Source organism: Oncorhynchus gorbuscha, linkage group LG20, assembly GCF_021184085.1.
Source record: "Oncorhynchus gorbuscha isolate QuinsamMale2020 ecotype Even-year linkage group LG20, OgorEven_v1.0, whole genome shotgun sequence".
Lineage (NCBI taxonomy): Eukaryota > Metazoa > Chordata > Actinopteri > Salmoniformes > Salmonidae > Oncorhynchus > Oncorhynchus gorbuscha.
The window spans coordinates 4,138,248-4,165,070 of NC_060192.1; the positions used below are offsets into that span (position 1 = coordinate 4,138,248).

Below are 26,823 nucleotides of genomic sequence, written 5' to 3' on the forward strand. Positions count from 1 at the left end.
AATATGGTTGTATTCATATGATCATTAAGATAACTTCCCTTTCTCAGATGTCCCCAGCCGACCTCTTGGGGGAAGGAGAAGATGGAACTAATTGAGTTACAAAATAAACTGGATAATATATATAAATTAAAAGCAGAAGGAGCCTTTATTAGATCTAGGAAAAAATGGATTGAGGAGGGAGAACAGAATTCATCCTATTTCCTTAGACTTGAGAAATTTCACTCTAAAAATAACACTATCCATAAGTTAAACATTGGTGTTATTACAGATGACCAAAAATTAATCGCAAAATACTGTAGCAATTTTTACAGAAAATTGTATAGCTCTACGTACTGTCAGGAATCCACAGATATGTTTTTTAACTCACTGAATAATGTTCACTCTATCAGTGATATAGAATCTAAACAGTGTGATGAACCCATCAAAGTTGAAGAGATTATAGAGTCTATCAAACATCTAAAGAACAGTAAATCACCAGGTGTTGATGGAATTACATCAGAATTTTACAAAGTATTTTCTGAACAAGTAGCTCCCTTCCTATTTGAAGTCTTTTTAGAGAGTATTAAAAACAATGTTCTCCCTCCTACAATGAGTCAGGGGTTAATAACACTGATACCTAAAAAAGAAGTGCTGCTCATCGATAACTGGCGTCCAATTTATCTTCTTAATAATGACTATAAGATATTAGCCTCACTACTTGCAAAAATAATTAAAGAAGTCCTGGATGCAACCAGTCATGAAACACAGTCTGGCTTCATGAGGAACAGACATATTTATAACAATGTCAGACTAGTATTAGACGTACTTGACTACTCAGATCTAATAACCGAGGATAGCTTCATATTATTTTTAGATTTTTATAAAGCATTTGACACAGTAGAGCATCAGTTTCTCTTCCACTCCCTTGAGAGACTTGGCTTTGGAGATTTTTTCTGTAAGGCTATTAAGACTCTCTATGCAAATGGTAACAGCTCTATCAAATTGAAATATGGCACCTCACCTAGATTTGAGTTAAAGAGAGGAATTAGGCAAGGTTGTCCTATCTCTCCGTAATCACCCAACTTCTTGCAAATTCTTTAAATAATAGTCCTGTAACAAGGTATTTCCATAGCTGGTAAAGAAATTATTTTAAGCCAGCTGGCTGACGATACTACACTTTTTCTGAAAGACGCTAACCAAATTCCCATATCGATCAATGTGATACAATCCTTTTCCAAAGCGTATGGTCTATATCTTAACATTAAAAAATGTGAACTCATAGCTGTCAACGATTGTGTGACACCTTCATATTATGGTATTCCAGTAAAAGAAGAACTTACATATTTAGGCATAACCATTACAAAGGATCAGAAGTCTAGAGGCGTACTCAATTTTAACCCTCTTATTAAAAAACCCCAGAAGAAGCTAAATCAATGGCTACAGAGGGACTTATCTTTAATAGGTAGAGTCCTAATAACCAAGGCTGAAGGTATCTCTAGACTAACATATGGTGCTCTATCTTTATATCTTGACCGTAACATAAGCAAGGAGATAGCGAATGTGGTCCTTCTGTAGCTCAGTTGGTAGAGCATGGCGCTTGTAACGCCAGGGTAGTGGGTTCGATCCCCGGGACCACCCATACGTAGATTGTATGCACACATGACTGTAAGTCGCTTTGGATAAAAGCGTCTGCTAAATGGCATATATTAGATAGACCAGATGCTTTTCAACTTTCTTTGGAGAAACCGTACCCATTACATTAGGAAAACTGTTGTAATGAACACTTATGAGAATGGTGGACTGAATTTTCTGGACTTTACGACTTTAAATAATACTTTTAAGATCAATTGGATAAAACAATTCCTAAGAAGACCCACTTCTATCTGAAATTTTATTTCTCATCATGTCTTCTCTACTTTTGGTGGCCTTAACTTCATGTTGTTTTGCAATTATAATATTGACAAAGTTCCAGTGAAACTTTCTGCTTTTCATCGGCAGGTTTTCTTGTCATGGTCCTTAATTTATAAACATAATTTTTCTCCACACAGATATTATACATGGAATAATCGGGATATATTGTATAAAAATACCTCTCTGTTTTTAGAATATTGGTTCCGAAATAATATCCTATTGGTGAGCCAACTGGTAAATGCAGAGGGTCTTTTACTCAGTTATAAAGAATTCTTATCACTTTACAAGGTCCCTGTAACACCTAAAGATTTTGCAATTGTTTTAGATGCCATTCCCTCAGGTGTTGCTATGTTATTCAGGAACATGTCAAGACCTGACCCTCAGAGCCTACCTTCTATTGACCCTGTTGACTCATCAATAGGAAAGACCTGACCCTCAGAGCCTACCTTCTATTGACCCTGTTGACTCATCAGTAGGAAAGACCTGACCCTCAGAGCCTACCTTCTATTGACCCTGTTGACTCATCAGTAGGAAAGATTTGTTTCTCTTTTGGTCCATTCAACAACAGAGCGATACGATCCTTGTCTCAGCAGGATGTTGTATCTATACCTTATGTCATGCCTTATTGGAATGGATTTATTGATAATATCTGTTGGAAAAAAGTGTGGATGTTGCCACACACATACCTACTTGTTAACAAAATTAAGGAAGTTTCCTTTACAATTATTCATAAATATTATCCTGTCAACCACTATATGAAGAAGTTTAAGGAAAACATCAACTCAAATTGCTCCTTTTGTAATGACCACCCAGAAACAGTTTTGCATCTTTTTTGGCATTGTATGCATGTAAGAAAACTGTGGCAAGACATCAGTAGGTTTATAATTGAACACAATTATGAAGATTTTACACTGTTGTGGAGAGATGTACTGTTTGGATTCTTTACATTAATTTCATTATTCTTTTGGACAAATTTCATATACACAAATGTAAATTTACAAACAGAAAAACACATTTTCGTACCCTACAAAAAGAAATTGAACTGTATTTTAAGACGGTTAAATGCTCTACTAACAAAAAAGCTGTTAGAATTGTAAGCATATGCATGTCCCTTAAGGTCCTTGTGTAATTGTAATGTGATATTGTACCCCCTAGCTCGATTGTCTATTGTTTGTCATCTATGTATGCTTGTGTTCCCTCATGTGCTTTATGTATTGATTTGTTATTAATAAAATAAAAAAAAATAAACAATCAATTAAAAAAAGATATATATAATTTAAAAAATAAATAATAATAATGTGATTGGATGATACATAAAATACATATCCAGACATTGTAATATCTAGCAGGCGTCAGCAACACATGGTCAACGCACGGGCAAAGAAACGTGCCCAATATGCTGTGTGCAGTGAACAGCCAAACAATAAAAATGTTCCGAACACCAAAACCAACAAAAACGTCACACAATTCCGGCACAATATTTGCGTGAACTGTTTCGAAAGGGAAGCATCTCATGTGTCTGAAGGTACAAATTCCGCCTTCCTGGAGAGCAAATCAAGAGCACCTATAGGCCTACCACTGGCCAATTAGATAGCTTAGATAATCGTGTCTGCGATTTAAGTACGGAGGGAGGAAGAGCTGAGAGAGAAATTAACCCATCGGTTCAGTAAAATGAAAACGCAAATTATTTCAATTTATGCCTCACAAGTAATAAAACAAATGATATATTACCAGCGCAATCATATACCTCACGTTTTGAAATATTATGTAATAATGGTCTCAGAACAACATTGGCAGGGCAATTCAATAATAGCCAATTTGCAGTGATAATGTATTGGAATTGTTAGTTAGATCACTTGTGGTTATTACTAAACTGTCGGAACTAGAAGCACAAGCATTTCGCTACACTCGCATTAACATCTGCTAACCATGTGTATGTGACAAATACAATTTGATTTGATTTGAGCCTATACTGAACAAACCTAGATCACTGCTACATAACTGTTTTTAATAGGTTAACGTTGCCATAGGCTTATGCTTTTTAAGACGTTTTTTTGTTTTTACATCTGAGCTGTAGATCTTGGCCTGCATTTTGACTCGCGGCTCAAAAATGGTTAGTGACCACTGGGCCACATTATATAGGCAAACTGCCTATGTCTACTGTATATTTACGTGAATGTCTTGGTAACCCATAATGCAATGTCTCATCGATGCACCAATAGGAGAAGAGTGCTCGAGCCCGTTGTTCTCCGCCAATGGCTGAGTCGTTCGTAAGGAAGTTAGAATCCAATCCTGTCAATTGTCTCGCCCTGAACCGAGGACAATTTAGTTATTTTTTCGTAAACAAATATGTATTTTTTTGCCAACAAACATTGCCAAATACCGGTATAAGGTCTTCTAGATATATTAAACAGACGTCTTGAACTGGTTTATAAAGGGGTCGGTTCTGAAATGTAATAACCTGCCTTTCTCCTGTCCGACAAGAGCCGCTTTCCACCGTATGCGCAGCGGTTAGCGAACTAATGAAGTCTTTACGGGATGGAACAGCAAACTGGACTTTTATCTATGAATTTGTAGGGAACGCTTGATAAAGCCAAATATTCACAGCGGGCGCAGAGCTCCGGCCGAGGTAGGGTAAGTTATATTTACACATTTTCTAAACCTGCCGGCTAAAATGCTTGAACAGAGGGAGCGGCGTGTAGCACGTGCCATTCGACATGGTTTTGATCGCATTGTGAACCAGAATCTGTGTTTACAGGAGACATTGAATATGGCGATTCTCAATTTTTAGGTTGCATGTATCTTTTTATCTACACCTTTTTTTTTTAGAAGGACATACTGGCCGTGGCGGCAATAATAACGATAGTTGCGCAGAAAAACTCAATTCTTTGATAATTACAAAATGTAATGTGACATTATTCAACTTGAAATCTGGTGAATGCCAAGTTGAATGGCTGCTTCCTGGTTTTAAAGGATAATCGCCATATTCAACGTCTCATGTAAACCCAGATACTGGTTAAACTAATTTGTAGCTATAATATACAAAGTGTAGCCAGTGTACTATTGTAGAGTGTATTCAGTGTCTCCACAATTGTATATTTTCAATAGACTTTATGTGCGTAATCCACATTTAGACACCTTTTTATTAATTATGAAATATATAAATAAACCGGGTCTATCGGTACCTCTTCACTAAACACGATAGAGGGGGGCGAGGGTACATGAACAGGGTGGGAGCATAGAGAATGATAGAGGCCCAAAGGCTGTTTCAGCAAGGGCTTCCACCATTTTAATGTAGTCAACTGGATGGGACTTTAGACTTTATGGGTTGACCCCTCCTGGTCAAATGGATCTGCCAGTGCGCTCAGAGATGGCATAAAAGGAACTATATAGGGATGCTTTCGCTATCATTGTCTATGGGTCGGACCAACGTTGGGTAAAGCTGAACTTTATGAAAATACTCCATGACATCACAGCGCGATTGACCAATCAAAGTTATAGCTTCCATATGCCTTACTGAATTTACTGTTGATAGCAAGCATAATAGGTAGTGCTAGGTAACTTGTTAGAACCCACATGAGGGCAGTGCTAGCATGGTTATCCACATTTCTGCTAGTAGTTAACATGAAATGTACCAGCCAAGATCCGTAGAGCACGTTTGGGGCGATGAAACAACATAGTCCCATTTATTTATTTCAATGAGCGAAGTGGGCCGGGGGACCATTGGGCAACGCAAGCATAGCCCCTCACGGAGTGGCGGTCATGTGGGCCGTACTGGGATATGGATTCAAAAGTCCCTCAATCGGCCATTGGTGCCCATACAAATTAGCCCCAAGGTTGCCTTGTTCATTATCCTAACTGAAATACCATGGCTGTTTTCTCATTAGCTGGTAATGTTTGAAATGTCTGATAAAACATACTTTGGTGATGTCATTATCAAACTAGGGAAAGGGGATAACTAGTCAGTTGTACAACCTGAATACATTCAACTGAAATGTGTCTTCCACATTTAACCCAACCCATCTGAATCAGAGAGGTGCGGGGGGCTGCCTTCATCGACATCCACGTCTTTGGCGCCCGGGAAACAGTGGGGTTACGGTCTTGCTCAGATGCAGAAGGACAGATTTTTACCTTGTCAGCTCAGAGATTCAATCCAGCAAACTACTACATTCCCCTTGAGAAAATATAACCTAATAGCACACAAAAAGGTTTCTATTAGCGTGCTAACACTCAGGTGGAATAGGTAGAATAGCTAGCCATCGCTAGTATCCACTGGTTGAAGTAACTTGTGTGTGTAATGGAGTTGACTGGTGACTATGACAGGAATATGTATCATTCACAACATTGGGTGGAGGGGGACACAATCTTTATGCGAATATACCACATTCATTGCGGCATGCTTGACCAATTGAAGCTCACTACAGCCCCTTCTGGATTGGCAGTTGATACCTAGCACTAAATAGTTTGGTTGCTAGTGGGCAGCTACGGGCTGCGCCCGTGTTTCTGTGGTTATGGATCCAGGAATTGGCACGGCCACTCATTTTTAGCATACAAATTTCAACAACATTGTGGTTCCGAACATTGAATAGCTACAAAAATCTCAGGTATTGAACCATTCATTCAAAAGATGAAAAATCGCTTTACAGAAACTGCTATATAAGGGGGGAAAGTAAAGAATACAACACTGTACCTCCCAGAGTTACTGGGGGCAAACACATTACTCATCCTCTACAGCATTGCAGTCTGTAACGTTAACTCACAGGGAGAGAGAGTGGTGAGTAGTTCACTCAGGGAGAGAGAGAGAGTGGTGAGTAGTTCACTCAGGGAGAGAGAGAGAGAGAGAGTGGTGAGTAGTTCACTCAGGGAGAGAGAGAGAGAGAGTGGTGAGTAGTTCACTCAGGGAGAGAGAGAGAGTGGTGAGTAGTTCACTCAGGGAGAGAGAGAGAGTGGTGAGTAGTTCACTCAGGGAGAGAGAGAGAGAGTGGTGAGTAGTTCACTCAGGGAGAGAGAGAGAGTGGTGAGTAGTTCACTCAGGGAGAGAGAGAGAGTGGTGAGTAGTTCACTCAGGGAGAGAGAGAGAGTGGTGAGTAGTTCACTCAGGGAGAGAGAGAGAGTGGTGAGTAGTTCACTCAGGGAGAGAGAGAGAGTGGTGAGTAGTTCACTCAGGGAGAGAGAGAGAGAGAGAGTGGTGAGTAGTTCACTCAGGGAGAGAGAGAGAGAGAGAGAGTGGTGAGTAGTTCACTCAGGGAGAGAGAGAGAGAGTGGTGAGTAGTTCACTCAGGGAGAGAGAGAGAGTGGTGAGTAGTTCACTCAGGGAGAGAGAGAGAGAGAGTGGTGAGAGTGAGTGGTGAGTAGTTCACTCAGGGAGAGAGAGAGAGAGAGAGAGAGAGAGAGTGGTGAGTAGTTCACTCAGAGAGAGAGAGAGAGAGAGAGAGTGGTGAGTAGTTCACTCAGGGAGAGAGAGAGAGAGAGAGAGAGAGGTGAGTAGTTCACTCAGGGAGAGAGAGAGAGAGAGAGAGAGAGAGTGGTGAGTAGTTCACTCAGGGAGAGAGAGAGAGAGAGAGAGAGAGTGGTGAGTAGTTCACTCAGGGAGAGAGAGAGAGAGAGAGTGGTGAGTAGTTCACTCAGGGAGAGAGAGAGAGAGAGAGAGTGGTGAGTAGTTCACTCAGGGAGAGAGAGAGAGTGGTGAGTAGTTCACTCAGAGAGAGAGAGAGAGGTGAGTAGTTCACTCAGGAGAGAGAGAGAGTGGTGAGTAGTTCACTCAGGGGAGAGAGAGAGAGTGGTGAGTAGTTCACTCAGGAGAGAGAGAGAGAGTGGTGAGTAGTTCACTCAGGGAGAGAGAGAGTGGTGAGTAGTTCACTCAGGGGGAGAGAGAGAGAGAGAGAGTGGTGAGTAGTTCACTCAGGGAGAGAGAGAGAGAGAGTGGTGAGTAGTTCACTCAGGGAGAGAGAGAGAGAGAGTGGTGAGTAGTTCACTCAGGAGACTCAGGGAGAGAGAGAGAGAGTGGTGAGTAGTTCACTCAGGGAGAGAGAGAGAGTGGTGAGTAGTTCACTCAGGGGAGAGAGAGAGAGTGGTGAGTAGTTCACTCAGGGAGAGGAGAGAGAGAGAGTGGTGAGTAGTTCACTCAGGGGGAGAGAGAGAGAGAGAGAGTGGTGAGTAGTTCACTCAGGGAGAGAGAGAGAGAGAGTGGTGAGTAGTTCACTCAGGGAGAGAGAGAGAGGAGAGTGGTGAGTAGTTCACTCAGGGAGAGAGAGAGAGTGGTGAGTAGTTCACTCAGGGAGGAAGAGAGAGTGGTGAGGGTAGTTCATTCAGGGAAGGAGAGAGAGATTGCTTGAAGGGAAGGGCATTGCTTGAAGGGAAGGGCATTGCTTGAAGGGAAGGGCATTGCTTGAAGGGAAGGGCATTGCTTGAAGGGAAGGGCATTGCTTGAAGGGAAGGGCATTGCTTGAAGGGAAGGGCATTGCTTGAAGGGAAGGGCATTGCTTGAAGAGAAGAGATTGCTTGAAGAGAAGGGAGTAGTTCACTCAGGGAAGGGGAGAAGAGAAGAGATTGCTTGAAGGGAGTAGTTCACTCAGGAGAGAGAGAAGAGAGAGAGGCACTATGTAGTTCACTCAGGGGGAGAGAGAGATGAGGGATGAGTGGTCAGTAGTTCACTCAGGGAGAGAGAGAGAGAGAGAGTGGTGAGTAGTTCACTCAGGGAGAGAGAGAGAGAGAGAGAGAGAGAGAGAGAGAGATGAGAGTGGTGAGTAGTTCACTCAGGGAGAGAGAGCCAGTCATGAGGTGAGTAGTTCACTCAGGAGAGAGAAAGAGAGAGAGGTGAGTAGTTCACTCAGGGAGAGAGTTTTAGAGAGAGAGAGGTGAGTAGTTTCACTCAAGAGAGAGAGAGAGAGAGAGAAGTGGTGAGTAGTTCACTCAGGGAGAGAGAGAGAGAGAGAGTGGTGAGTAGTTCACTCAGGGAGATGAGAGAAGAGAGAGAGAGAGAGAGAGAGAGTGGTGAGTAGTTCACTCAAGAGAGAGAGAAAGAGAGAGAGAAAGAGAGAGTGGTGAGTAGTTCACTCAGGGAGAGAGAGAGAGAGAGAGTGGTGAGTAGTTCACTCATGGAGAGAGAAGAGAGAAGTGGTGAGTAGTTCACTCAGGGAGAGAGAGAGAGAGAGAGAGAGAGAGAGAGAGAGTGGTGAGTAGTTCACTCAGAGAGAGAGAGAGAGAGTGGTGAGTAGTGAGTGGTGAGTAGTTCACTCAGAGAGAGAGAGAGAGAGAGAGTGGTGAGTAGTTCACTCAGAGAGAGAGACCATTTTAGAGTGGTGAGTAGTTCACTCAAAATGAGCAAGATAGAGTGGTGAGTAGTTCACTCAGGGGAGAGAGAGAAAGAGAGAGAGAGAGAGTGGTGAGTAGTTCACTCAGAGAACTTGAGAGAGAGAGAGAGTGGTGAGTAGTTCACTCAGGGGAGAGAGAGAGAGAGAGTGGTGAGTAGTTCACTCAGTTTGAGAAGAAAGAGAGAGAGAGAGAGTGGTGATTTCCTTGTAGTTCACTCAATTTTTGGAGAGAGAGAGAGAGAGAGAGAGTGGTGAGTAGTTCACTCAGGAGAGAGAGAGAGAGTGGTGAGTAGTTCACTCAGGGAGAGAGAGAGAGTGGTGAGTAGTTCACTCAGGAGAGAGAGAGAGAGGTGAGTAGTTCACTCAGGGAGAGAGAGAGAGAGTGGTGAGTAGTTCACTCAGAGAGAGAGAGAGAGTGGTGAGTAGTTCACTCAGGGAGAGAGAGAGAGAGAGAGTGGTGAGTAGTTCACTCAAAAAGAGAGTAACAGACCTAAGAGACTTCAGAGAGAGTGGTGAGTAGTTCACTCCTTTGCAGAGATATTTAGCTAGAGCCTCAGAAGAGTGGTGATTAGTTCACTTTGTTAGCATTTAGAGTAAGAGAGTGGTGAGTAGTTCACTCAAGCCAGAATAGAGTGGTGAGTAGTTCACCAGGGAGAGAAGGAGAGACTATGAAAATCTGGATACTGCCCAACCCTAAGAATGACTATCCTACTCAGTTTTTATACATATTTCTGTAGTGAAACATTAAATGTAACCTCTTGAGCTAAAACTATACTAAATATATTCACGTCACCAAATAACTGATTAAAACACCCTGTTTTGCAATGAAGGTCTACAGTAGCCTCAACCGCACTCTCTGGGGTAGCACCACCATTGTCTGTCCTCCTTTGGGAACATTGACTTCAATACAAGACCTAGGAGGCTAATGGTTCTCACCCCCTTCCATAGACCAACACTGTAATTATGACCACTTCCGGAGGACGTCCTTCAACCTGTCAGCGCTCTTGCAGTAGTAACTGACATGTTGTCCACCTAATCAAAGGATCATATAATTTATCTAGTACTGAAAGCATAAGCTACAGCTAGCTTAACACTGCAGTGCAAAACATATGGTGAGTAGTTCACTCAGGGAGAGAGAGAGAGTGGTGAGTAGTTCACTCAGGGAGAGAGAGAGAGTGGTGAGTAGTTCACTCAGGGAGAGAGAGAGAGTGGTGAGTAGTTCACTCAGGGAGAGAGAGAGAGTGAGTGGTGAGTAGTTCACTCAGGGAGAGAGAGAGAGAGAGTGGTGAGTAGTTCACTCAGGGAGAGAGAGAGAGAGTGGTGAGTAGTTCACTCAGGGAGAGAGAGAGAGTGGTGAGTAGTTCACTCAGGAGAGAGAGAGAGAGAGAGAGAGAGAGAGAGTGGTGAGTAGTTCACTCAGGGAGAGAGAGAGAGAGAGTGGTGAGTAGTTCACTCAGGGAGAGAGAGAGAGAGAGAGAGAGTGGTGAGTAGTTCACTCAGAGAGAGAGAGAGTGGTGAGTGGTGAGTAGTGAGTGGTGAGTAGTTCACTCAGAGGAGAGAGAGAGAGTGGTGAGTAGTTCACTCAGGAGAGAGAGAGAGAGAGAGAGAGAGAGTGGTGAGTAGTTCACTCAGGGAGAGAGAGAGGAGAGAGAGAGAGAGAGTGGTGAGTAGTTCACTCAGGGAGAGAGAGAGAGAGAGAGAGAGAGTGGTGAGTAGTTCACTCAGGAGAGAGAGAGAGAGAGAGAGAGAGTGGTGAGTAGTTCACTCAGGGAGAGAGAGAGAGAGAGTGGTGAGTAGTTCACTCAGGGAGAGAGAGAGAGAGAGTGGTGAGTAGTTCACTCAGGGAGAGAGAGAGAGTGGTGAGTAGTTCACTCAGAGAGAGAGAGAGAGAGAGAGAGAGAGGTGAGTAGTTCACTCAGGGAGAGAGAGAGAGAGAGAGAGTGGTGAGTAGTTCACTCAGAGAGAGAGAGAGAGAGTGGTGAGTAGTTCACTCAGGGAGAGTGAGTAGAGAGAGAGAGAGAGAGAGTGGTGAGTAGTTCACTCAGGGAGGAGAGAGAGAGAGTTCACTCAGGGAGAGAGAGAGAGTGGTGAGTAGTTCACTCAGGAGAGAGAGAGAGAGAGAGTGGTGAGTAGTTCACTCAGAGAGAGAGAGAGAGAGAGTGGTGAGTAGTTCACTCAGAGAGAGAGAGAGAGAGAGTGGTGAGTAGTTCACTCAGAGAGAGAGAGAGAGAGAGAGAGAGTGGTGAGTAGTTCACTCAGAGAGAGAGAGAGAGAGAGAGAGAGAGAGTGGTGAGTAGTTCACTCAGAGAGAGAGAGAGAGAGAGAGAGAGAGTGGTGAGTAGTTCACTCAGAGAGAGAGAGAGAGAGAGAGAGAGAGGTGAGTAGTTCACTCAGAGAGAGAGAGAGAGAGAAGTTCACTCAGGGAGAGAGAGTGGTGAGTAGTTGAACACTTTTACAAATGAATTTCTTTACAATTAAGGGGAAGCAGCAGAGGGAGAGAGCTATATTTAATTGTATTTTTGTTCATCCAATGCAGCTAGCTTATTTAGCCTACTCAAACACCTGGGTCAAACAGAGAGGAATGCTATTTAATGTTAGCTAGCTGGCTTAGGCTGTCCAACACAGGAACTCTTCCAAGTCTCTGTAAGCTTTCAGTTTTATCAATCTATTGCCATCGGGGCCCGGTGGTGTAACAGCTTGCTGTACGTTGTACTCTGTGATTGCAGCGGGTTTGTTAGTTCTAGCAGCTATGTTTACTATGACGTTAGCTAATATGGTGACAACGGTGTAGGCTGTGTGTAGCGGTTAAGGCTTCTTAAAATAAAGTGGTCATCCTAACTGACCTAAGACAGGGAATATTATCTTAATATTATATATATAATATTAATAATATGTATGTATCATTTTCATTCAGATAAAATTTGGTTAACCACGACATTGATTTTGAGATATGACGACATTATGAAAACTGACAGTAGAAATGGTACAATAACTTGGCACTCCAAATGGAAAAGGTTGCCGGCCTCTGATGTTGCCTGTATCCTATTACCGACAACTTTACAAGGCCAGCAGCAGCGGGAGGAGGGGGTGTTGGTCTGCAACATTTTTTTGTATTCTTCTGGTTAGGTTATATTAATCTCTGGCTCCCTTCTAGTCATTTGTGTCTTAATTTTGAATGGCAGTGCTTAAAGCATCAAAAGTATTCAGACCCCTTAACTTTTTACACATTTTGTTACGTTACAGCCTTATTCTAAAATGTATTAAATAAAAAACGGTTACTCATAAATCTACACACAATACCCCATAATAACAAAGCAAAAACAGTTTTTTTTTTTTTTTTAAACGGAAATATCACATTAGGGAAGTATTCAGTCTTCTTGGGTATGACACTACAAGCATGGCACACCTGGATGGGGAGCGTTTCTGCACACCTATTTTCAGGTGTCTCCAGACACAGGCAAACTGGCACTAACCAGAATGGAAAGAGTCCTCAATTGGCAGAGTTGCAAATAAACTGGCTAATAAAAAGAAAAGATTAAGATGAGCAAAAGAACACAGACGCTGGACAAAGGAACTCTGCCTAGAAGGCCAGCATCCCTGAGTCGCCTCTTCACTGTTGAAGTTGAGACACTGCGGGTACTAATGAAGCTGCCAGTTGAGGACTTGAGAGGCGTCTTTTTCTTAAACTAGACACTCTAATGTACTTGTCCTCTTGCTCAGTTGTTCACCGGGGCCTCCCACTCTTTCTATTCTGGGTAGAGCCAGTTTGCGCTGTTCTGTGAAGGGATTAGTACACAGCATTGTACAAGATCTTCAGTTCCTTGGCAATTTCTCGCATGGAATATCCTTTATTTCTCAGAACAAGAATAAATTGACAAGTTTCAGAAGAAAGTTATTTGTTCGGGCAATTTTTAAGCCTGTAATCGAACCCACATGCTGATACTCCAGATACTAAACTAGTCTAAAGAAGGCCAGTTTTATTGCTGCTTTAACCTCTTGCTCCTACCTGACACGGAGGCGTCCCATCTAGACATCTGGAAATGCAAATGCACTACGCTAAATGCTAATAGCACTCGTTAAAACTCAAACGTTCATTAAAATACACATGCAGGATATTGAATTAAAGCTACACTTGTTGTGAATCCAGGCAACAAGTCAGATTTTAAAAATGCTTTTCGGCGAAAGCATGAGAAGCTATTATCTGATAGCATGTAACACCCCAAAAGACCCGCAGGGGACGTAAACAAAATAATTAGCCTAGTCGGCGCTACACAAAACGTAAAATAAAATATAAAACATTCATTACCTTTGACCATCTTCTTTATTGGCACTCCTAGATGTCCCATAAACACTATTGGGTCTTTTTTTCTCGATAAATCGGTCCATATATAGCCTAGATATCGATCTATGAAGACTGTGTGATCAATGAAAAAAAATAGCGCTTTATAATGTAACGTCATTTTTTTAAATAAAAAAAGTTGACGATAAACTTTCACAAAACACTTAGAAATACTTTTGTAATGCAACTTTAGGTATTAGTAAACGTTAATAAGCGATCAAATTGATCACGAGGCGATGTATATTCTATAGCTGTACGTCTGGAAATAATGTCCGGGTAAATCTCAACCAAAATATCCGGTCGGAGACCTGAAGAAATGGGCTGTCTCTTCTTCGTTTGACCAAGAAACAAATCATAGGCAAATGACAAGACTGTTGACATGTGGAAGCTGTAGGTATTGCAACCTCGGCCCCATTTAATGTGGTTCACCTTTATCAATCGGTTGAAGTGGCGCATGGATATATTTTTCCATTTTCAGTGATCAGATTTTCCTGCGCTTTTCGATGAAACGCACGTTCTGTTATAGTCACAGCCGTGATTTAACCAGTTTTATAAACGTCTGAGTGGTTTCTATCCACACATACTAATCATATGCATATACTATATTCCTGGCATGAGCAGCAGGGTGCTGAAATGTTGCGCGATTTTTAACAGAATGTTCGAAAAAGTAGGGGGTAGGAGTAACAGGTTAATTAGCACAACAGTTTTCAGCTGTGCTAACATAAATGCAAAAGGGTTTTCTAATGATCAATTATCCTTTTTAAAATTATAAACTTGGATTAGCTGACAACGTGCCTTTGGAATACAGGAGTGATGGTTACTGATAATGGGCCTCTGTACGCCTATGTAGATATTCCATTTAAAAAATCTGCCGTTTCCACAATAGTCATTTACAACGTTAATGATATCTACATCTACATCTATTCTTCCACTAATATATGGAAAAATACATGTTTAAAAATTTGGACCAATTGATTGGTTGAAAGAACTGACGACTCTCGGTGGACCAAGATTCGAGGACATCCCTAACTTGTTATGAGTCTATACGTGATGGCGAGCTTCGTAGAGCTATTTATGTTTGGTGTCTGTTTTGGTCATGCTTGTATATACGATCTGTCAAACCACAAAACATAACTGACTCGTTGCACGCACAAGCTTACTTGCTGCAGCGATCAAGGATCATTTGTGGGGTAAGGTAACGATGGCTATATGAAGAGAATGTATCACACTGCTTTGGGCAATAATACTGAATGTATTTGGTATTGGCCACTACGTTCCCTGCAAGAATAAGATTTAAACCTGATCTTATTTTACACATTTTAAAATGTAGATTTATGACATTTTGGGTTACATGAAGTTATAATAATAATAATAATATATGCCATTTAGCAGACGCTTTTATCCAAAGCGACTTACAGTCATGTGTGCATACATTCTACGTATGGGTGTTGACTCCAGCTATCATAATGTCTTAGATTCAATCACTGGGCATATCTTGGTTAATCAGCAATGCTGTGTTGGCCATACAATTGTCTGAACTGGAATTTGACCCAGGTACCACTCTTGTTCCCTTTCTGCTCCCTGTACTGGTCCCTCAGCCCATGTGATGATGTTGTCATCTGTTCCGGCTGTTCCAAGAGGTGGTCAGCAGATACCCGGCACCATATCGGTGGGTCTGGTGGATCCATGCCCCCCTCTTTCCCAGTTGTACCATGAACAACTGGCCACAGGGTGCAGAGAGACTAGCAAGGACCAGAAGACTGCTGCGGCTTGTGTAGGACCTCTGATGTCCATGTCTCTCAGACCAGCGGAGAGCAAAGCTAGAGATGGTAATCTTGGGATGAGCTCTGGTGGGAGAGGGCAACAGATCCCGGTGGAACGCAGGCAGAACGCTTTGGGCTCAGTCTCCAGTCTAAGAGGTCACGTCTATGGGACTGCTGGCTCTGCCGACTTCAGAAGAGCAGAGAGACCAGTGTCAGACCAGGTTTGGAATGTGTGTCTTGTTCTTAGTGTATGCTTATGTTTCTGCATGTGTGTCCCGTGTGTGTCTTGTGTAACCTTGTGTGTTGTCCTTTTCAGGTTCAAGGCTTTCAAAGACCTGGCAACAATGGCAATGTCTTGGTTAATCCAAAACAACTAGGTAATGTACCGTTGTTGATCTCAGTCTGTTGCATAGAAACGGCAGTAATGACACTACATAGTACAGACATCGAATGAGTCAAGGAGGCGAATCAGTGAATCTAAGAATTTCATATGAGCACTGCAAAGGTTTTAGAGATGCAGTTCTCATTTGGTCATTAGCCACCATGCGGTGCAACCAAACCAAACAGCCTACCTCCCCAGTCCCCACGCAGCCTACCTCCCCAGTCCCCACGCAGCCTACCTCCCCAGTCCCCACGCAGCCTACCTCCCCAGTCCCCACGCAGCCTACCTCCCCAGTCCCCACGCAGCCTACCTCCCCAGTCCCCACGCAGCCTACCTCCCCAGTCCCCACGCAGCCTACCTCCCCAGTCCCCACGCAGCCTACCTCCCCAGTCCCCACGCAGCCTACCTCCCCAGTCCCCACGCAGCCTACCTCCCCAGTCCCCCCAGTCCCCACGCAGCCTACCTCCCCTCCCCAGTCCCCACGCAGCCTACCTCCCCAGTCCCCACGCAGCCTACCTCCCCAGTCCCCACGCAGCCTACCTCCCCAGTCCCCACGCAGCCTCTCACCTATCTGTGACTGTGTGTTCTGTACACAGAGCTTACCTCCAGAGCCTCAGCCAGGGCCTCGCCTCCGCTTCAAGGCTGCCCCCCTGGCCCTGCTCCCCCGGCCGGCCCCACAGGTGAGCAGCTGGGCATCCTGGAGCGCTGCCTGGCATCCCACCAGGCAGAGATGAAGCGGCTGCTGACGGGTGCCCTGGGCACCCTGTGCCAGCGGCTACAGGTGGTGGAGAGAAGGATGGAGGAGCTCTACGAGCAGGGAACCAAACACGGCAACAGCCTGGCCCTGCTCAACACCCAGGTGGGCCAGCTGGTGAGAAGGATGACCGCCACCACCAAACAGGACTTGTCACCTCTCCATGGTCTGGGTGAGTTGAGGTTGACGCGCTAAAGATTAGAAGGCACCACACTAAAAAGTGTGTGCTTGCTCCCCTGTTATAAAGTAATTTTTAAGTGTTTTTAAGATGTGTGGATTATATCGTTCGTTCGTTAAGTCATACTGACACACATAGGGTATGAAAGGCTAGGTTGTTGTCTGTGTGCTAGATGCTGCTGTGTTTAAGTACTTGATTATTATTATTATTTTGTTGGTGAGTAATGTTTTGGTTTCTTGTGTTGGTATAGGAATGGAACCAAGAGCACTGAAAGAAGAAAAGTTGGACTTCACCAAGCTGTTACCACATGGTCCAAACCCTTCATGCAATATGGGCTGCTCTGGAACAGACAAGGGGAGCCTCACTGGATGTCAATGGAGGATGGCGACAACATTTTCACCTAGCCACAGTCCGGCCCAGCGCTGTGAACACAATGAGGGATTTGGTGGGGAAATGAAAAGGACAGAGTTGGGGCACTTCTTACCCTCTGTCGGAAAAGATGTGGTCACAGAGTGGTGCATGCAGGGAAACTACTCCCCCATGTCGGACTCTGAGGATCTGGACATGGAGCTGGCTGGCGAGAAGGGGCAGGACGCTCCCACCAGGTTGGTCAATTATGCCCTGGTGGACACAGAGTCTAGTGACAGCCAGGAAGTGACCCTTCTATCTCCTTCTTGGAAGGCACAATCTGGGGACACTCAAGTGAACAGGAGAGGGAGTATGGAGACACATCCACGCTCTCCTCATATGCACGTCCCCACTCAATCACAAGGCCAATCCAAAAGCACTGAGATCCCAACGTGTCCAATTCCAAGTAAGGGTGGGACTATGGCTGCATTTTCTGAGGTGGTCCAGTTGAGCCCTATAGGAGCTTGCTCTCTGTTGGCACATTTCGTTAAAGTCGTAGGCTCATCTAGGTCCGAGCACACCGGTAGAATAACTCCAACTTATTTCCAGCGAAGGATCACCAGCCCACCTCGCACTGACCGCACGGCCTACACGCAGTCCTCCAAAGAGGCAGAGAAAGACCGGAAGCCTGAGAGGAAGAGGCGGAACAAGAGGGAAGCGAAGGCACACCCGGTTGGCGAGTTAGTCTCCACTGCCGCCGTGTCCATCAAGGGTAGCTTCTCCGCCCAGGTACAGGACCAACCGCAGGCTGGTGTGGGCAGGGAGACAGCCGATGAGAGGCAGTGGAGGCAACAACACGAGAGGTTTGTGGAGAGTATAAGGGAGTCATACGGCGGACAAGAAAATCAGAGCCTTAGATTAACCGTACCTACTAATCAGCAACACTCTCCATTGTGCCATGCCCAATTAAAATCTCCAGACCGACTATCGCCATCAGGTTCAGTCTCTGTGCCGGATTCCCGGTCTCCACCATTGACTGGCTACATGGACCCTCAGAAGGACACACGAGCCCTCCTGCCCTTCCATTCTATCAGCCCCTCTCTGGATACCTCTGTGGCCTCCAAGTTCCCCTCTCCCCGAAATGGCTCTTGTAAATCTCTCATCGTTGGTGTTCAATCCACCCACCACGAGTGCCAGGCCCTCCTGCTCCAGCTGTCGGACACAGCCAACCACCTCATAGCTGCCAGCCCCTCTCCGGAGCTCCCCTCACCCCCGGATGGTGGTCAAAGCAGAAGGGGGAACCTCCCGCACTTCTTCAACTCCAAGCTCAAGCGCCACTGGGATAAGGACCGGCCCTCCTGTAAGAAGCGGCAGCTAAAAGGCATTAGCAGCACTGGTGGCGCTCTAGCCATGACTCTCCTGGAGCTGCAGGACGAGACGTCGCAGCACCACTGGCAGTCACTGGTGATTCTGGGCAGCCCAGTCTTGCTTCTTTCCCCCCTGCAGCTGGCGTCCCTAGCCCAGACCTTCTCCCGCTGTTGCAGCAAACTCTTGAACGGAGACACCTCTACCCTGCAGCGGGGTCTCTCTCGCCTACTCCGCACCACTGGTCAGTTCCCCATGTCCCTCTTCAGCCAGACGGGCTTCTCTAAGATCTCCAAGGGGGGTCTGAGCACTGTGCTGGCCGCCTCCTCCCCAACCTCCTTCCGCCACTGGTTCAGACACAAGTGCCCCGCTTCCCTCATGAGACTGTCGGCCACGGAGGTGAAGACTGTGGTGTGTCAGATCATGGAGTCGCGGAAGAAGTACATGCATCTTCCCCTGCTGCCCCTCAAGGACTACACTGGCCCGCCTGGCCTGGGCAATGACCACAGGTCAGTCTATAACGTCATATTGACTTGTGAAAATGGCTTGATGCTCTGAGATAATGAGGGATTTAGAGGTAGCGTTTGAAGAACTCATCTGATTTCTTGTTTGTATTTGTAGTTATGCTCGGCCTTGTTGTCAGGATACTTCCTCTAGCAGGAATTATGAACTGGGTGGTTCGATCCCTGAATGCTAATTGGCTGATAGCCGTGGTATATCAGACGGTATACCACTGCTCTAATAATGTTGGTAACCAGTTTTATAATCGCAATAAGGCACCTTAGCCATTAGTGGAGGCTGGTGACTTGAATAATTGAAGAGGATGGGAGACCCATTGTATAGGCGCCGGAGGCGACAAAATGTGTCAAAATCGTCAGACTAATTATTTGAACCTAAATCATTTAATAAAGACGTTTATAGTACAATATTATGGGGAATGAGAGAAGTACTTGAATGAGGCATGAGTTGAGGTGTTCAGAGGCTTGACCAGTGCAGGACAGGATTTGACTGGGAAGACAAAAAAACAATAACACAAGACCCTACACAGACAAAAGAGCTAAGAATGAGTTAGTCTAAGCAAGGTAACATCATTGATGTGTAATGTGTTTTGTCTATGTGATTGACTCAGCATACAGTAATGAGAGAGAATTGATAAGAGGTACTCAGTGCTTGGAGAGGAAACATTCAATGTGGATGAGCGAGCACGTGAGACATGGAAAAGTTGACAATGGGAGTGGAGTGGAGTGGTCATCACCTCTTAATCAGCGAACGGGAGGGGACTTAGTTGTAAATACAAATAGCAGATACATTATTTTACAGCTGCAAAGTCGTAGGTTTGGACAACGAGTTGCTCTGAAGTTAAACTCGGGCGTCTCACAATTCATAAAGTTACGTACATTTGTTCATATACATTACATTTAGACTAGATTAGGATGGGGATTTCCTCTACCCAGACACAGAAAACAACTGATAGACAATAGAACTCATAGGGCTGAGCTTTATGTGTGTTTGCATCATGCAGACCTATGCAACTGCCATCACTATGTTGATTGATTCATTCCAGTGAATCATTTTGGATTCAAAACGTATAGGCAGCCTAGCCAGCCCAATTTCGAATATAAACCAAATTGGATCACATTCTCATTTTCTCCCAACACACAAATGGTCTATAAATACATAACGTTACCCTGACCAGATGGACACCATGGTGCTAGCCCAGACAGTGATGTTGAAGTTACTGTAGACCCTCCCAAGTGGCGCAGCGGTCTGAGGCACTACATCTCAATGCAAGAGGTGACACTACAGTCCCTGGTTTAAGTCCAGGCTGTATCACATCCGGCCGTGATTGGGAGTCCCATAGAGCGGCACACAATTGGCCCAGCGTTGTCCGGGTTTGGCCGGGTAGGCCATCATTGTAAATAAGAATTTGTTCTTAACTGACTTGTCTTGTTAAACAAAGGTTACATTTAAAAAACAAAAATTATAATTGCAAAACAGTATTTTTATAAATTATTTGGGGACATATAAAATACTATACTAATATATTCATGTCTCACAATTTTTTCACAGAGGAGGATGATCCTCCTCCTCGGAGCCTCCACTGTTAGCCGTGGTATATTGGCCATATACCACACCCCCTCTGGCCTTATTGCTTAATTCTACTGCAGCAAGGTGATCAGCACATGCAACACGCCACTCAGTATGATGAATGCCTGTTTTGTCTAGATGTGGGACAGTATCGAATCTCCATAAAATGCAGATCTACAACACAATGTAATAACGGATTGGATTAACTATCAATGTGGCCAGACTACACTGTGTGCCCAGTGCACCCGAGTGTACAAAACATTAGGAATTGCCTGCTCTTTCCATGACATCGACTGACCAGGTGAAAGCTATGATCCTTTATTGATGTCACCTGTTAAATCCACTTCAATCAGTGTAGACGAGGGGATTTTTAAGCCTTGATACAATTGTGCCATGGATTGTGTATGTGTGCCATTCAGAGGGTGAATGGGCAAGATGAAAGATTTTGTCTTTGAATGGGGTATGGTAGTAGATGCCAGGTGCACCGGTTTGTGTCAAGAACTGCAACTCTGCTGAGTTTTTCATGCTCAACAGTTTCCTGCTTGTATCAAGAATTGTCCACCACCCAAGGGACATCCAGCCAACTTGACACAACTGCATTGGAGTCAACATGGGCCAGCATCTCTATGGAACGCTTTCAGCACCTTGTATAGTCCATGCCCTGGCGGATTGAGGCTGTTGAAAAGGGAAAGGGGGGGTCAATATTAAGGTGTTTTTAATGTTTTGTACACTCTGTACATTGCATCCTTTACTGATTTTTGTCAGTGGCATCTGAAATATAAACGCAATGTTGTAATCGTAGCAGCGGGAATATTTGTGGGGGTGTAGCGACTCTTTCGGGGGGGGGCAGAATATTTTATTCTTTTTTTTTCTTTCCTCACCCACACTACAGGCTATATCATTATTTAATTTTTTGATTTATTTTGTAATGAAGATTATTTTTGTTAATTCCGATTTGAGCAGGTGCTTCAGCACACCTACTTCCCCTGACTATGATTGTAACGGTGCACAACCTATGAATTTGATTAAAAAATACTTTTTTCTAACAGTTGAACTTTTTTTCCTCCTTCCTGTCCTGCCCGAGCAGCACATCTTTCACCTCTCCGCCCACACAGCGATGTAGGGTCAGACTCACCCCAGAGCGGGCCCTTTCCCAATCCAGAACCAGCCATGGGCACAGCCCCAAGACCATGCGTCTGGATAACCAGCCTGAGCCTGTACCCAGTCTTGCCATCGCTACTGCCAACGTCAAATACCCAGGTCTGCATGGGCATGGCTGCAGCCCATCCAGAGAGGTGAGCCTGCCATATACAGGAACTGTACACGTCCTACACTATACTCTTAGCCTGGGCTTTGTTTGGTTGTACTATACAAAGCCTTCTACTCAATATAGGTGTAGCTCTGATGCTCTGTATTATCCTCACAATGTATTGGGACCAGCAGATTTGAGCCAAATCTCAGTCTCTGCAGTCTAGCCCTGTTCCTAAGGGGCCTGATGAATGTTGTGTGACAACGGGAACACCATTTCGGTGTTGACTAATGAGGATGCTCATTTTCTCCACGGAGAGAGATACCGTATCTTTTATTCCCTTTGAGCATCATTATTTTTCAAAGAAGCACCTCAAACTCTTACAATCCAGCTAGTTGTACCTCTCCCATGTGTCTTCTTTGCCATTATTAAAATACAAAATATTTTCTGGTTCTGTGACCTTGTTTACTTTCTTTCTTTCTTTCTGTGGCTCTGCAGGGAGGTCTGTATGAGGCGACTGTGGGGGCCCCGCCAGGCCAGCGCTCCAAGAGGGTATCCCAGATCCGCATCCGGAAGACTGTTCCCAAACCAGACAATAACCTCACGCCCATGGGCCTGCCCAAACCAAAAAGGTGAGGGGAAAAACCAGTAACTAACAAAACAATTGGGATTGTTGATTTTATAGGGGCTCGTGTGATCACACAGATTGCCAATAGGACATTCTTAAGTCAAGCTAGAAGACACGTCTGAACAGGGCCGTTGTGTCGAACTAGTAGTTTGATCAACTATCCACCTGTGTCTCAACTGTTTCACATATTTTTATTTGTGTGTACATTGCATCAGACTGAAGAAGAAGGAGTTCAGCTTGGAGGAGATTTACACCAACAAGAATTATAGATCGCCCACTCCCAACAGGTCAGTCATCATTTTTATTATTCAAACTGTACCTTAAGTTGAACATGACAACGCACAGTTTATTAAAACACTTTGTTGTCAGTCAGTAGGCTGTTTTTAAATGGGTATATCTACTGTAGTCTAGACTTCTTATCGCAGCCCAGAGATCTCCTCTTGCAGCCACCTTGACTCATGATATTAGACCAGATGCTTGGCTTACTTTACACATACTTTATATGTACACGGTGGCCACATACACTGAGTGTATGAAACATTAGGAATACCTGTTTCAATTAGTCAAGGGCTTGGTGATTAGTTGACAAATTGAATCCGGTGTGCCGTTTTAGGGCCACAACACGTACACTGAGTGTACAAAACATTAGGCGCAGCTTCTTAATATTGAGTTTCACCCCCTTTTGCCCTCAGGACAGCCTCACTTTGTTGGGGCATGGACTCTACAAGGTGTCAAGCTTTCCTCATGGATGCTGGCCCCGTGTTGACAGTTGTGTCAAGTTGGCTAGATGTCCTTTTGGTGGTGGACCAATGTTGATACACATGGGGAAACTGTTGAGCATGAAAAACCCAGCAGCGTTGCAGTTCTTGACACACTCAAACTTGCACCTACTACCATACCCTGTTCAAAGGCACTTAAATATTTTGTCTTTCCCATTCACCCTCTGAATGGCACACATACACCATTTTTAGGCTTAAAGAAACATATTTAACCTGTCTTCTCTCCATCTGCACTGATTTGAAGTGGATTTGACAAGTGACATCAATAAGGGATCCTGGTCAGTCTGTCGTGGACATAGCAGGTGTTCCCAATGTTTTGTATTGTCCATATGTGTTTTCTGCCAGTGCATTCACCCTCTCTAAGGGACTGAAGAATCTCTTTGTCTTTCTCTCATTATGCTCAAAATGCTATTTTTACCCTTGATTTTCTTTTATCATATGGTTCATATTTTCTTCAGTATATGGTTTATCATATTGTTTTCCCATACCAGGAGCCTAGAGACGATCTTCGAGGAGCCCAAGGAGAAGAACGGATTGCTGGTCTGCATCGGCCACCAGAAGAGGAAGCGCGTGCTGGACTTCCCAGACTTCACACTGCCGCGCAAACGAAAAGCCAGAGCCAACCTGCTGCCCCTGCGCGTGAAGGGCCCCAGGGGCCGGAGCCGGAGGGGGAGGCCCGACGATTCCGACCTGGACATTATGCTCATCGAGAGGTTGAGCGAGCTGGAGGACTTCTTCACCTGCCAAGGCCTGGAGGACTGAGCAGTCCCTCAATACCCTCTCCTTCACATCCAAATGCACAGGCTGTGTCCCAAATGGCACCCTGTTCAGCATATAGTGCTCTACTTTTGACCCAAGCCCACTGGGTCAAAAGTAGTCTCATTTGTGACATGCTACACATGCATTGCACGCAGTTCCTCATTCTCAGTTTTTGTTTGGCGCACTTGAAATAACCAGCCAGTCACATTATTGTTTTATAACTGCTAGCATTTGAAGAGCTAGAAAAGAGCAAAGGCAAACCGTGACCAGCCCAGGCACCGTGCCACTGGCCAGCCCAGGCTCCGTGCCACTGGCCAGCCCAGGCTCCGTGCCACTGGCCAGCCCAGGCTCCGTGCCACTGGCCAGCCCAGGCTCCGTGCCACTGGCCAGCCCAGGCACCGTGCCACTGGCCAGCCCAGGCACCGTGCCACTGGCCAGCCCAGGCCATTTGTTATTGTTTTTGTTTTGAGGAAATGAGCGTTCGGCATCGTTAAAAATCAATATATTTGAACATACTGTGCTGTTCTACTGCGCATGCAGTGTTTGTTGTTTGAAGTAAAGTCTTTGTTGTAATGCTTCACCGCTATGGATTCCAACTTTAATGCCTTTAGTGGAAGTTTAAAGTCAATCCAGCAAAGATATGATTTTGTTGATAGACTATGAATAGTGGTTGAACAATCACTGTCTTCTTAGGAACTAATAATTGAAACAGAGAATTTGGAACACTGATACCTAAATGTGTGTGTTCGTTCACACACATGCACACACATGAAGCTTTTGCGTATGAACACTGTAGACTACACAAGCACATGGGTGGCAAGTTCACCAACCCATACCCGAGCACTTTCCTTCTTACCTTATTCAGACCATGTGACCTGTACTGGGAAAAACTCTGGGTTGTAGTTAAGGCCCAGAATCTTTGTTAGGCAGGTGGTCGCATGGTCAGGAAAAACTCTTGTCCCTAACCGTTTTCCATTTGATGGGGGTGTTTGAGGAGGTCGTGTGCACTGAGTGGTCCGTGCTTCTAGTCCAGTGAGAGTGTGGGCTGTGTGCCTGTAGTTATTTTCCTAATTCCTATTGCTGCTATACCCCCTACCTAGTATATTGCTAAATTATATTATAGATGTTATGTCAAAGTTCAGAACATCAGTTTTATTTTTTGAAACCACGTGATCCGTAGTCATATGCGGTGCATTGGGAAAGTATTCAGACCCCTTCCCTTGTTCAATATTTTGTTACGTTAAAGCCATCTACACATTATACCCCATAATGACACAGGGGGAAAAAATGTTTTTTTATACATTTTTGACAAAATTATCAAATAGACTGCCTTAGATTGGAAGACCTAACCTGGTTGCCAGATCTATTTATACTTATTGCGTTATCACAACAAACAGTCTGGCCTTAGTGCAATCTCATTTTTCACATTGCATAATGACTGTCAAGATGCATTTATGCTTTATCAATATCCTTATCTGGGAACCTATAACTATTGTTGTAGTGTTTGCTTACCACTGTGCATTTTGTTATGACAGCATTTGTTATGAAACACTAATTTCAGGTGAATAATTCGTTTTTTGAACTGTGGTCAGTCATCATCACATATCAGACAGGTCTTGGTGTGGATTTAAGTGGAAACTGTGAGCTCCGCAGCCACACATTGACATAATCCGCTCTTGAATTGCTCAGCACAAAATGAAAGTGTCATTATCTGACAGTGATCTAACGGCGTTCTGTATTTAACGCCCAAATAATACACTGTTCATACTTAAGTTTTTTATTTTTTTATTCATTTTCTTTTGTATTGTACTTTCTAAGAGAGACCTCATGTGGTTTGTATACTTCTCTGCTGCCCTGGACCTATTTGCCAGTAGCTTTTCTTTTGTGGCAGAAGTCTTCACTTATTGACCCCCCCCCCCCCAAGAGAGCCAGACCCCATGAAGTGTTCTATTGTACCTTCTCCCCCCGTCCTCTGACCTCTGTTCTTCAGGCCAGAGATTGAATTGTAGAGACAAGTTATTTTAATTTAGCTGTAGCAGAGGATTATTTGTGTTTACACTGGTGTGCAGTGTAAGAAGTGACACACTTTGGAATGTGAAAATATGAATTTGATATTGTTTTTCATTAAATCCCTCCTATTCTTTATTTCATCCTCTGTTAAAAGTGATGGGTGCTTACTGCATCTGACTGAAGGTTAGTACTGTCAATTATTGTAATATATTTTTATGAATAAAATGGTATTGAAATGTGTCGTTTCTTAATAGTTTTAAGTGCTGAGAACTGATGTATTTGTTAGGCTGAAACCAAATCTAGAAGTGAGACCATTTCATGTATTGTAAGCATTCTATGGACAAGGTATGACAGCAATCCATGCTTTACCTGGCTGCTGTTGTGGTACAAATCCAATGGAAATCAGTGGTACCTATATTAGAATTTTCACACATCATGTCCAAAACATTCTAAATTATGTTAAATTGACTGTGAGATTTGTATTAAATAGTTTTTTTCCTCATCAATTTACACACCATACCCCATAATGACAAAGTGAAAAATAAATGTTTTTAAATGTTGGCTAATTTATGGAAAATGTTAAACATAACATCACATTTACAGAAGTATTCAGACCCAGTACTTTGTTGAAGCACCTTTGACAGCAATTATGGCCTCAGGTCTTCTTGTGTATGATGCTACAAGCTTTGCACCTGTATTTGGGGAGTTTCTCCCATTCTTCTCTGCAGATCCTCTCCAGCTCTGTCAGGTTAGATGGGGAGTGTTCCTGCACAGCTATTTTCATCTTTCCAGAGATGTTCGATCGGGTTCAAGTCCGAGCCGATCAAGAACATTCAGAGACTTGTCCCAAAGCCACTCCTGTGTTGTCATGGTTGTGTGCTTAGGGTTGTTGACCTGTTGGAAGGTGAACCTTCGCCCCAGTCTGAGGTCCTGAGCGGTCTGGAGCAGTTTTTTTTAAATCAAGGATCTCTGTACTTT

At 44.1% G+C, this 26,823-nt stretch overlaps 1 protein-coding gene across 5 annotated transcripts; it reads left to right on the forward strand.

Annotated features, from left to right (window-relative positions):
- Window positions 1–4,174: 4,174 nt before the first annotated feature.
- wu:fi75a02 lies at window positions 4,175–25,468 on the forward strand. 5 transcript variants are annotated; one of them, XM_046317714.1, is made up of 9 exons: window positions 4,175–4,524; window positions 15,141–15,535; window positions 15,622–15,682; window positions 16,284–16,613; window positions 16,870–18,841; window positions 21,508–21,715; window positions 22,168–22,301; window positions 22,513–22,584; window positions 23,568–25,468. In XM_046317714.1, exons 2-9 carry the CDS (start codon window positions 15,149–15,151, stop codon window positions 23,836–23,838), a joined length of 3,435 nt encoding a protein of 1,144 aa, XP_046173670.1. In that variant the 5' UTR covers window positions 4,175–4,524; window positions 15,141–15,148; the 3' UTR covers window positions 23,839–25,468. The 5 variants fall into 5 exon arrangements, 4 of the variants coding, with proteins under 4 accessions (XP_046173670.1, XP_046173672.1, XP_046173671.1 ...); XM_046317716.1 differs by having other exon boundaries at window positions 15,141–15,526; XM_046317715.1 differs by having other exon boundaries at window positions 4,175–4,519.
- Window positions 25,469–26,823: the final 1,355 nt, after the last annotated feature.

Excerpts from the sequence above, each read along its gene's own strand:
- wu:fi75a02 (XM_046317714.1), top strand. The coding sequence starts at position 15,149 with ATGATGTTGTCATCTGTTCCGGCTGTTCCAAGAGGTGGTCAGCAGATA. Across the intron at positions 15,536-15,621 it reads TGTCAGACCAGGTTTGGAAT|GTTCAAGGCTTTCAAAGACC; the intron begins GTGTGTCTTGTT and ends TGTCCTTTTCAG. Across the intron at positions 18,842-21,507 it reads GGCCTGGGCAATGACCACAG|CACATCTTTCACCTCTCCGC; the intron begins GTCAGTCTATAA and ends CTGCCCGAGCAG.